This window comes from Berghia stephanieae, chromosome 13 (assembly GCF_034508935.2).
Source record: "Berghia stephanieae isolate SIO BIC M18660-M18661 chromosome 13, UCSD_Bste_1.3, whole genome shotgun sequence".
Taxonomy (NCBI): domain Eukaryota; kingdom Metazoa; phylum Mollusca; class Gastropoda; order Nudibranchia; family Aeolidiidae; genus Berghia; species Berghia stephanieae.
This window is the reverse complement of record NC_088372.1, coordinates 19872408-19884907: the sequence shown is the minus strand read 5'-3', so window position 1 is coordinate 19884907 and position 12500 is coordinate 19872408. Positions and strand designations below refer to the sequence as shown.

At 35.6% G+C, this 12500-nt stretch overlaps 3 protein-coding genes across 4 annotated transcripts in view; 2 read left to right on the top strand and 1 right to left on the bottom strand.

Moving 5' to 3' along the window:
* LOC144959083 (uncharacterized) overlaps nucleotides 1-3895 on the top strand; it is a 107873-nt gene extending 103978 nt beyond the window's left edge. Inside the window, exon 10 of the mRNA XM_078891461.1 lies at nucleotides 2873-3895. The gene's annotated coding sequence lies outside the window, so the exon portion shown is untranslated. The remainder of the gene's footprint in view (nucleotides 1-2872) is intronic.
* LOC144959084 (uncharacterized) overlaps nucleotides 1-3895 on the top strand; it is a 23162-nt gene extending 19267 nt beyond the window's left edge. For both annotated transcript variants that reach the window (XM_078891463.1, XM_078891462.1), the window contains exons 6-7: nucleotides 1776-1869; nucleotides 2592-3895. In XM_078891463.1, the coding sequence (XP_078747589.1) occupies nucleotides 1776-1869; nucleotides 2592-2598 (101 nt within the window). In that variant the 3' untranslated portion in view covers nucleotides 2599-3895. The remainder of the gene's footprint in view (nucleotides 1-1775; nucleotides 1870-2591) is intronic.
* LOC144959238 (uncharacterized) overlaps nucleotides 1-12500 on the bottom strand; it is an 87170-nt gene that overhangs the window by 44201 nt on the left and 30469 nt on the right. The window lies entirely within an intron of this gene.

Genomic DNA, 12500 nt, shown 5'->3' with positions numbered 1-12500 from the left:
TTTGTGAGTTGTTCTCACTAAACTATATTAACCAGACTATACAAGTTAATGGTTACACAGAGTTTGTATGTTGGTCCGTTATACTTCCGGATGGCAATGTTGTGAACTCCTTGGCCAAGCGCATTCTATCTATACTTAAAAAACGTATATAGTCCGATGATATGAGAACTAATCACCCAACTGGCGATTTTAAAAAATAACAAAGAATAGATTGATTTCAAATGAATTCGCTCTATAATATCGTGGTTACGAAAATTGACCTTTAAGAACAAATCGTGATGTTTCTAATTCAGGTTAACATTTATCATATACCTTGATCCGATATAATGGCATATTATCACGATAGTTCACCACTGTGTATTTATCTGGTTTTGAACGTCTCATTGCACGGCTAATGTATTATTTGAAGATGTAAATAAATACGTATGAACATTTATATAGCTAATATTCACGGATATACCATGCTCAATACGTTTCACATTGTTTCATCGTATTCCCCCAGCAGCCATATGGTACCATTAAAATGAATTCATATTGAACATACCGTCTGTAAGGCGTCCTTTTTGTAATCTTACAACATCCGTTACTGTCTATAGCCAAATACCCAATCACACAAGCGTCGATGGGGTAGTGTGCGTCAAGTGCCTTTCTCAAGGACAAAACGTCAGGACTGTTTGTCTAAAATCATTGTCAGTCAACCGGTAATTTGACTAAGCTTAACATTGCTTGACTATTATGACGAGACATTGTACCACTGAGCCTCCCGAGCCAAGAATTTCCATTGCACAATAACAAATAATTGTTGTACGGTACCGTAATGATATAGAAAGTTATGAAATATCGTGAAGCGCATTGAACATGGCAATGGGAAAGTCAATGGGAATACCCTGCATAAATATCCAAATAATTTTTCATTCTAATTATAAATGGTAGACTCAACACGAATCGTTATCTCAGTAGTTACTCAGCTTTATAGTCTAGTGGTACGACACCTGTCTTCTAACCGATAGGTCAATGGTTCGGATCTCGCTATGGCTATGCAAGGCTAAGCCCATTGAAAAAGGAACAGTAGGTCCCGGGTTCAAGCCCTGGGGGCTCGAACACGCGACCTTACAGGAATGAAAACTCAGCCTGGCGGGGGAGATCGTGACTCTACCGTATGAGATATCCACGACCGGAAAAAATTTACAAACAGAGATAATGCTGTAAACGTCCAGATATTCATTTTTCACCTGACCCATGACTCCAAAGACTCAGATATGCGTATCTCAGAACGGGACTCGAACCCAAGACCTTCTGATTCGATGGCGAGTACGATCCCACAGGACCTTATAACAGATCTATAACTCATGCATTCAGCTAAAAATATATCTTGTATTATTTATTAGACATTGTCTGCGACACCCGAGAGAATGGATACTTTGTTGCGTTTTTTTTATCACGGCGGTGTCCTTACTGGTAATAAAATCACCATATAAAATGAGCAGAGCTAGTTTCCAAAAGAGAGATCATTATGGCATGACTTTATTACTTGAATCGTGACCTTTGACAAATCACTCCATCCACTTAGGTGTGAATGTATACTTGCCACAGATTGCAATATTTCTAAAAGCTCGCCTAACAGGCAACTTGTGCCTTAAAAACGGAAAGTAGGTTCCATATTGACTGCTTCAGGAATAGCCGACGCACAATGAGTCAAACCATAGAAATGCAATACTAAAATGCCAGAGATCAATATTTATTAATTTTACGTGTATTTACTTTTGGATTTCTAGAAATTGGAATGGGTATGGGTTCAGCAGCTGGTAGGCCTATTCGGTCTTGGATTCCGTTGATCCTTTCTACTTTCCTCTGGATTCAAGGATTCCGGTAAGTGTTATTCTATAGTGTGCTTTGGTACTATGGAGGTTTCAAAATGACTCTTAAAAAGTACTTTTAATATATTAACGTGATTTGGTAATTAGGCAAAGTGTCGGGTTTTAAACAGACTACAAAAGTACTTTACTATACTGTGATACTCTGGAATGACCCATATTTTTTTTAATTGGCCAGAAAACTCGTCCTTCAAATATCGATCAATTTAAAAGACCACGATCTTGGCAAAAGCTCTCAAACCTGGGACTTCGCGAAGTCCCATGTTTGAGAGGTTTTGCCAAGATGAGGGTCATTTAAATCAAACGATATTTGAAGGATGAATTTTTTGGCCAAATTTTTGATGTCGGTTATTCCAGAGTACGGCAGTTATTGAGAGAGCACTGGATGCTGCCTGCCTCAGCCTTTCAACTTTCACCCATTCATAATGTTATACTAAAGTGCACTTTGGAATAAAATAGGGCTATCAGATTTCAAACATGACTACCCAGAAGTACAACGTTATTATCATTATTATTATTATTATTATTATTATTATTATTATTATTATTATTATTATTATTATTATTATTATTATTATTATTATTATTATTATTATTATTTATTATTATTATTATTATTATTATTATTATTATTATTATTATTATTATATTATTATTATTATGGTTTTGATGACGATGATAATAAATACGAATTTCTTTAATTTTTTTTCAATGCAGGAAGTAAGGAACCTAGGAGGATGCAAAGAAGTAGCCTGTCTGGAGCTATGGAAACACAATATTGAACCATTGAAGGAACACTGTAGTAGTCTTTAAAAGGAAACTGCATGATTTTAGAATTATGGCCATATAATTAGTCCTTCAATTATCATTCGATTTAAATGAACCTCATCTTGTCAAAAACTCTCAGACCTGGGACTTCAAGGAAGAATTCAAGGAAGTCCAAGGTTTGAGTCTCTTTGACAAGATGCGATCTCATAATAATCAATGGATATTTGAAGGAGTCGTTTTTTGTTCATAGTTATTAAAATTATATGTGTTTTTATTTTCAGGGCACGACAACTAAGGTGTCAAGAACCCTTGCATCTGAATGTATCTCTAATAATATGTACAACATACTCGTTCAATAATGTGTTCAGAGAGAGAGAGAGAGAGAGAGAGAGAGAGAGAGAGAGAGAGAGAGAGAGAGAGAGAGAGAGAGAGAGTTACGTACCTAGATGGGGAATGAGCTGGAGTGAAAAGATCGAAACAGTAAAATAGATAATATAAGTGTCTCAGATATAGTTAGTTCTAGATTGCTTATTAGCGAAGTTATAGGAGAGGGGAACTTAATTCTAAAGGCACATCGTAATAATCAATTACCGTGTCAATCTGACAATCAGAATTGTCGGCAATAAATATCGGCAGGATTCGATTACAATTGTTGGATATCGTTTGTTTATTGTACATGATATGTTTTCAGACCACTGATTCCTCATTTCTTCTTTTACTGGCTGTCTTAGTAGCCGCAACTTATCTGTCTTTCAAAACACAAGTTTATGATTTATTCTTCAAAATGTCTGGAAGCATATTGCTTGTGAAAGAAGAGTTCGTATATAATACAAGTATGATTATGCTATGTCGTTCAAAATGTATTTTATAAATTATTTTTTAAATTGCATCTTCTAGTATGACAAGAGATATTATATAATGGATAGGCGGGCCTAACATATATTATGGTCTATGAACGAAAAACATATTATATTTCAAATATTGGCCAAATTCTGCAAGCCCTGCAATACCTGGGAAAGATAAAACCTTGCATGATGTTATTATGATATATATCATATACTATGTAAAGTGTTAACATTTGAAATACAGCCATAAAACACAAACTCATTTTTCAAAAATTCATACCAGAGCCATCTTCAAAACTAATAGATAACATACACTTGCCTACTTAGGATTAAGTTACACGAATTCTTTGATTTTATTTTTAAAATGTTTTCATGAAACGTACATTAAAAAGTCTAAAACTTTGAAAATCCAGGTGTTTTATCTGTCTATTGACTTTGCATTTTATGGTGAATTTCACAATAGCAATCGACATTCAATCAACCAACCAACCAGCCAAGCTAATGAAACATCTATTCAGGTAGTATTTCCCATGACTTGTCTGGTGTCTGGGAATGACATTGCTTTGGTTTTGCTTTGGCTTTCTCCCGGACGATAAAGCCAGAGGATACAATAAAATATTTTGCTCTTTTTATATAGGATGGTTTTTCTTTTGTAAATCGTCTTTCGGTATGTTATTATGGAGTCCGATTTATATTTATATTGCATGGCATTAGAGTGCTTCCTCTTAGACGGGATCATGCGCTTGATCCCATCAAGTGTAACCTTTAGTGGACTCAATCCCTTACCACTCCTCCCCCCGCCCCCAGGTCGTTTAGAGCCTTATAGGTATGCCGCATGACTTTATACTGGTTTATGTGGTATTGAATGGATAGTAAAATCGCTACCCTTCAGATAGATTACAAATATGAAATAAACTACTTTCTGCCACACATTAAAGACATAGGGGCCCATATCATGTTTGATTGAACCCATTTGCCTGAGAGGGGAGTATTCTACTAGACACTCCAAGCGCAATTTTAGAGTAAATAGCAATTAGCAAATAATTAAATCGTCTGCTTAAAATATTGCATTCTCATTAAAATGACACCAAGACCTGCTTTATCGTATAATACATGTAAGTGTTCTGATTCCTCAATTTGTGCGAAACTGGCCATTTTTGAATTTGTGTACAACAAAATGTTACAAAGGAGGAAAAATACAATTTCGTAGAAAGCTGCAAAATGTAATAGATGACAAATTCCGACGTTTCATCAAAATGTAGACTGAGAGCGAAAGATAAAGAATTGCGAAAAGGTGGGAAATTGTAAAAAATTAAAAATTTCAAAAGTTTATAAATTTTGAGTTTCTTTTCCTCTATAGCTGTTCTTGATATCAAATTTGAAAGAAAATAAATCCCAATAACCCAGTATTGCCAATTAGAACACATATTTGCAATAGAAATTAAACAGACAGAGTAGGAAATTGGTTTACCAGCGTTTCCTATTAAACTAATATCATTTTTCAAATTAAAAAAAAAACAATAACAAAAAAAAAAAACACACGACAGGAATGAGTACGATCCATATACAATTAAACAATCAGTTATCGGGGGAATGACAATATCATACTAATAATAACTAACAATAAAAAGTGTCGAAACCTGACTGTGGCGACTACAAACTCCGGCGAAAATTCGACCACATCTAAAAGATGCTCACACAATGTTTTGAGAGAAATCATGGAGAGAAATAGAAGGAATTGCGATTTAAAAATAAAACACACACACACACACACACACACACACACACACACTCTCTCTCTCTCCTTTCGAGAGTTCAAAACAAGCTGCCTTTGACTCGTACTTCTTTTAAAAAATATTTTACCCTATTATGATGAAAAAAATGGTCGACCTTTTTGATGAATTAATCCGGTACTTTATACCAGGCTTATTTCGGTTGTTAATTTGAAAAAAAAAGAAAATATTACTTAGTCGTTAAGGAGCGTTCAGATGTCGTATATTCAACCCGTCGATATCTTTTAAAAGACTAGCCAGCATGAAGAATAAAAAGTACCGGTTTTATTTGTTTAGAACAACGATGGCCGCCGTTGCTGGGCGACGTTACATCAGACTATTGAATCCAATTTCCTCCCCATTGAATAATGCTGTTCAGAAGATTGAAGAAAATTAATCAGAACGAAATACTTCTTGAAAAGTATCTGATAAACTTCTATTTCATTTTCCTATAGGGAATGAGATTATCGGAAGAGTAGCGTCCCTTGATTGGACGTCATCCATAGTCTGTGACGTCACCGGCGGAAAAGTTATTAGAGAGAGAACGTCATGTTGGTTGGCGCATGCGTCTCTCGTCCTCGCTTTCAAGACTATGGGTGACGTCCAATCAAGGGACACTACTCTTCCGCTAATCTCATTCCTTTTATGTACTTCAGGCAAAAACCCGTCTTATCTTGGTCTACATTATCTTATGGATTATCCTTGCCAAGACAAACACAGATACATCTGTGTTAAAGGTAATTCTATTCCTCGTTATAAAGATGATGATGATGATGATGATGATGATGATGATGATGATTATGATGATGATGATGGTGATGGTAAAGGTAATAATAATAATAATAATAATAATAATAATAATAATAATAATAATAATAATAATAATAATAATAATAATAATAATAATAATAATAATAATAATAATATTATAACAATAATAATAATAATAATAATAATAATAATAATAATAATAATAATAATAATAATAATAATAATAATAATAATATGATCATGTTGATGATGATGATGATGATGATGATGATGATGATGATGATGATGATGATGATGATGATGATGATGATGATGAGATGATGATAATAATAATAATAATAATAATAATAATAATAATAATAATAAAAATGAGAAGAAGAAGAAGAAGAAGAAGAAGAAGAAGAAGAAGAAGAAGAAGAAGAAGAAGAAGAAGAAGAAGAAGAAGAGTAACAATAATAATGATATGAATAAATGGTGTGTTTTGATTTATATTGGAACATAATTTACACGTATTTGATTAATTTGGTCTAATTCGGGGATAAGGGTACATTGGCATCTCAATATAAATATGTGGTTATAAAATAAGGTATATCAGTCTCTTTAATCTGATCTCATGACTACAAACAAATAATGTCAAATGTAAAAGACTACATCATCATCATCATCATCATCATCATCATCATCATCATCATCATCATCATCATCATCATCATCATCATCATCATCATCATCCTCATCATCACCATCATCAATTTATAATATTTTGTAAATCAAGTTTTTAAAAAAATTCACCAGATTCAACGGATACAACAACTACATCATCATCTTCATCAACAACAACCACAACAATGTCAACTACGACAAGTGCGACATCGATGTTAAAAGCAACAAGGACGACTTCGGCTGAGACGACGGAAAAAGTTACGACATCAACCGTCGCCACCTCATCGACAGCCTCCACGGCGAGACAGACTGTTTGTCCTTGTAGCTGTACATATAATGTCAATGTAACTACATCCTCCACACAGATAGAGGCCATAGTTAAGGACATCCACAGAGAACTGACAGTCTCCAAAACATCTTTGTCGTCCACAAGAAACAAGAAAGAGTCTGCGACAGACACACGGACAACCAGCCTCACTATGGGAGTGTTTGCGGTCATTCTCACATTTTCCCCTCTATGTTTTATGTTGGTTCTAGACCTGACCAGATCACGGCACTCCGCGTCTCGCTCGTGGAACAAAGACAAGTGTCTTAAGAAGAAGGAAAAAAGATAAAAATACATCGTGAAGAACGATGATAATTGTATGATAATGACATGATCATCACCCTCCTCGCCCTCGTCCTGCTCATCATCATCATCATCATCATCATCATCATCATCATCATCATCATCATCATCATCATCATCATTATTATCGTCATCATCATCATCATCATCGTCGTCGTCGTCGTCGTCATCATCATCATCATTTATTCACTGAACCGTTACTAATTACATCAACAATCAGTTAGCTTCTTTTACGACGGCCTCTTCTGATCCCCGACACTTTCAAAGATTATGTACAACAAAGGACATCCACACAAAAAAAAGTTAAAATGTCTTTGTCATCCAACGAAATTTGACGAGTATCAGAGCGTAGCCATCGTTAACTTATATATAGAACGACGTTGACGTCACTCAGGTCTTTGCTATTGTTTTTTTGTCATCCATATTTATGAGTAGTTCTCACTAAACTGTATTAAAAAGACTAAAAACGTTCAAGGTTACACATAGTTTTGTGTATTGGTCCTTTATATTTCCGAAGGGCAATGTTGTGAGCTTCTTAGCTACGCGCACACTATCTATAAACATTCAAAGTTACACATAGTTTTGTTTATTGGTCCTTTATATTGTGCAATGTTATGAGTTTCTTAGCCAAGCGCACAGCATCTCTAGAGGATACATAGTGTGTCAGGCTTAAAAAGAAAATTGAGCTATTATATAGCGCGATATCAACTAAACGTGCTCAAAGCACTTTACAAGGGGTCCCTGGCCAACAGCAACACTTAACATTTAGGACGAGGCATGACGCCTGTTAGGCGATATTACAATTTGTCGGACAGAGGCAACGCTGTTAACGGCCAGGTACTCATTTTACACCTGAGTAGAGTGAGAGAATGTGAGTAAAGAGCCTTTTCCAAGGAGTCAACTATGCGCCGAGCGAGGCTCGAACCCAGGACCTTCCGATCCGAAAGCGAGTGTCATACCACTAGACCACATTGCCGCTTGGTGCGTTGAGTGAGATTCAAGAGAAGACAAAGCTACAAGTCTGTCATTTGACATGGCATCGATCCAAATTTTATTTGAACTGATGATAACGATGAGGACCCTTTCATATTTCTATTGATGCTATGCATTTAGGCAAAATAATTACAATATGTAAAGAGACAAGAGACGGAGTACGTGGGAAGGAAAGTATTGGACTTACGATTAGCGGGAAAGAGGAAAAAGTGACGAAAAGACTACATAGATGGTTGGATAAGGTAAAGGACGATATGAAGACACTGGAAGAACATGATGCTCCGGACCGAGAAGCATGGAGATGTGACATTCATTATGGTGACCATGAAAAATGCGGGATAAGCTGAAGAATTAAGAAGAAGAAGGAAGAAGAAGGAATAAGAAGGAAGAAGGAGGAGGAAGAAGAGAGATAAAGAAGAAAGAAGACAGGAGAAGGAAGAAGAAGAAGAAGAAGAAGAAGAAGAAGAAGAAGAAGAAGAAGAAGAAGAAGAAGAAGAAGAAGAGAGAAGAAGAAGAAGAAGAAGAAGAAGAGGAGGAGGAGGAAGAAGGAAGAAGAATGAGGAAGAAGAAAGAAGAAAGAAAGAAAGAAAGAAAGAAAGAAGAAGAAGAAGAAGAAGAAGAAGAAGAAGAAGGAAGAGAGAAGAAGAAGAAGAAAGAAGAAGAAGAAGAAGAAGAAGAAGAAGAAGAAGAAGGAGAAGAAGAGAGAAGAAGAAGAAAGAAAGAAGAAGAAGAAGAAGAAGAAGAAGAAGAAGAAGAAGAAGAAGAAGAAGAAGGAGAAGAAGGAGAGGAAGAAGGAAGAATGAGGAAGAAGATGGAAGAAGAAGAAAGAAGAAAGAAAGAAAAGGAAGAAAGAAGAAGAAAGAAAGAGAAGAAGAAGAAGAAGAAGAAGAAGAAGAGAAGAAAAGAAGAAGAAGAAGAAGAAAAGAAGAAGAAGAAGAAGAAAGAAGAAAGAAGAAGAAGAAGAAGAAGAAGAAGAAGAAGAAGAAGAGGAGAGAAGAGAAAAGAAGAAGAAAGAAGAAGAAGAAGAAGAAGAAGAAGAAGAAAGAAGAAGAAGAAAAGAAGAGAGAAGAGAAGAAGAAGGAAGAAGAAGAAGAAAGAAGAAGAAGAAAGAAGAAGAAGAAGAAGAGAAAGAAGAAAGAAAGAAGAGGAAGAAGAAGAAGAGAGAAGAGAAGAGAAGAGAGAAGAGAAGAAGAAGAAGAAGAAGAGAGAAGAAGAAGAAGAGAGAAGGAAGAGAAGAAGGAAGAAGAAGAGAAGAAGAAGAAAGAAGAAAAGAAGAAGAAGAAGAAGAAGAAGAAGAAGAAGAAGAAGAGAAGAGAAGAAGAGAAAAAAAGAAGAAATTATATCTGACAGCCGGATATAACGTACAAAACACAAAAATATGTGTCAAGATATGTCTTTTGTCTGAGTGATATAATTTAATGAGAACTAATCACTGGCTGTCTAATACAATAACAAAGAGCTGAGTGATGTCAATTTTTTCCCCTCTGTTATGAAAACAAAGGTTTTAAGTTCTTAACCATTACCAACGTCCAGTTTGGGTGCTTCTTAATGTGACTGACAATAGACAGATAACCACGCTTGTCGGACAGTCTTTATAATGTAAACAATGGAAGAGATTGGTAAACATAGCGAATTACATATGGTTTACAATCGATAGCATGTCTAAGTAAAGTACCCACTCTGGTAGCTAACTACAATATTCCTGCTTCAACTCCCAATGGTATCTATTTCCTACAGTCCAACGTTAACTCCCCACTGGCGTCCACTTCCCTGAGTCCCAGGTTCAATCCCCATTGGTGCCCACCTCCTATAGTGTCAGGTTCATTCTCCTCTGGTACCCAACTCCCTTAGTCCGGCTTCAACTCCCAATGGTATCCATCTCCCTTTAGTCCCAGATTTATTTCCCACTGATTTCCTTTTTACATAGTCCCAGGTTCACTCCTTACTGGCGCCCACCACCTACAATGTCAGGTTCATCCTCCTATGGTACCCAAATCCTATAGTTCGGCTTCGATTCCCACATGTATCTATCTCCCACAGTCCCAGGTTAACTCCTCACTGGTGTGCACTTCCCCGAGTCCCAGGTTCACTCCCCAGTGTTGCCTACTTCCCATAACTTTGTCGGATATTGTCAGGTTTCAGCGGTAAAGAAGTAATTGCTTTGTTACGAAACCCGTGGAAACTCGTCGATAACCATAGTCTCAGGTTCACTACCTACAGGTGTCCACTTCCCTGAGTCTCAGGTTCACTTCCCAATGTTGCCTACTTCCCATAACTTTGTCGGATATTGTCGGGTTTCGTTGGATTTCGTCGTGTTTCGTATAAAAGTAATTATTGCTTTTTTACGAAACCCGCCAAAACCCAGTCCCAGGTTCACTTCCCAATGGTGTACACTTTCCTGAGTCCCAGGTTCACTCCCGACTGCTATTTACTTCCCATAACTTTGTCGGGTTTCCGAGGGTTTCGTAAAAAAGACACACCCATTTGACGTACATATATCCCAGGGAAACAGAAATCATATGAGCATAAAAATGAAATGTCAAAGAAATAATATAGATAGAACATAAGAATAGTTAATGATAATAATGCAAATGAATTACAAATGATTACATTTGGTCATTTTGATGGAATTTTGACGGTACTGGCAATAGCTCGTTGACCCCTGCTCGTCAGGTAGTATGACCTCGTGACTGACTGTCGGTGAGAGCAATGTACCCTACAACTAAAATGCAAGCTCTTTTCCTCTGTGAATGATGTTGATGATGATGATGATGATGATGATGATGATGATGATGATGATGATGATGATGATTATAATAACATCCTTTATTCATAAAAAAATGGAATATCGTTTACAGTCGTGGCATGCATACAAATGTATCAATATAAAGTTAAGAATTTATGGCGATAATGTATATATCAATATATATATATATATATATATATATATATACATATATATATATATATATATATATACACTCAACAAAAGAAACGAACTAACATCCTCATGCAGGCATCGAAACAAAAAACCTTGTATGTAATTACGAACCTCCATAAACACGAATCTAGAAAAATACGAAAAACACAACAATCTACTTTCACTTCCACTTCCTGATGAGATCAACGCTCGATAACAACGTTGTAGAAGTCAAACAATCTTAATAATCTTCAACAGTCGTAACGTCACTTCCTTCCTAATGACGCATGGTAACTTAGTAACACTGGCTTTAAACTATCGGAACAATGGCGGACGCCGTATGAAATATTTCCCAGGCGAGCATAAAAGCGTATCCAGAGGAAAAAAAACCTCATCAATTTGATCATGTTTTGACTTTTACACATTCTGATCACAAGGCATATGAAATGTTCTAGCCAGCATGAAGAATAAAAAGTAATGATTTTCTTTGTTGAGAACCAAGATGGCCGCCGTTGCCGGGCGGCGTGACATCAGACTATGAATCCAATTGTCTTTCAAATGTTTATAAATAGCTCCTTTTATCCTAAAGTTGAGCACTCTTATTTCATGGTTCTTGTTTTTATAATTATATATATATATATATATATTATATAATATATATATATATATATATATATATATTATATGTATATAAATATATATATATATATATATATATTACATTTTCACCTATATTATTATGACAATCTTATTTTACTTATTCTCGTGTGGTTTTATTTAATTCAGACTTTTTACCATCCCATTCTCAATCCTTTTACTGCCACTGAAATAACCTAAACTTGTCTCAAGCGCCATAAAACCCTTAATAACAAACAAACAAACAAAATACAAAATCGTCATTGGGATCATTACAGTATAAAACCGATTTAATGGTACGAGACACTTTTCAATGTTAAGTGACTTCATCACCCAACCATTATGTCTTCTCAATATGATGTGTCACTAAGTCTACGTGTACATATTCATAGCCTTATCCATCATTTATAAACGTTTCCGACTTTCGTAACTCCGATGAATAATATAATAGTTTAACCAGATAACAGTCGTAGTCTGGAAAAACCGTCTATTTGAAAATTTGGACAAAAAACCCCTCATTATTCCTTAAATATCGGTCGATTTTAATGATCTCTTCATAGCAAAAACTATCAAACCTGGGACTTTATTACTGACTTCGCGAAGTCCCTGGTTTGAGAGATTTTGTCAAAT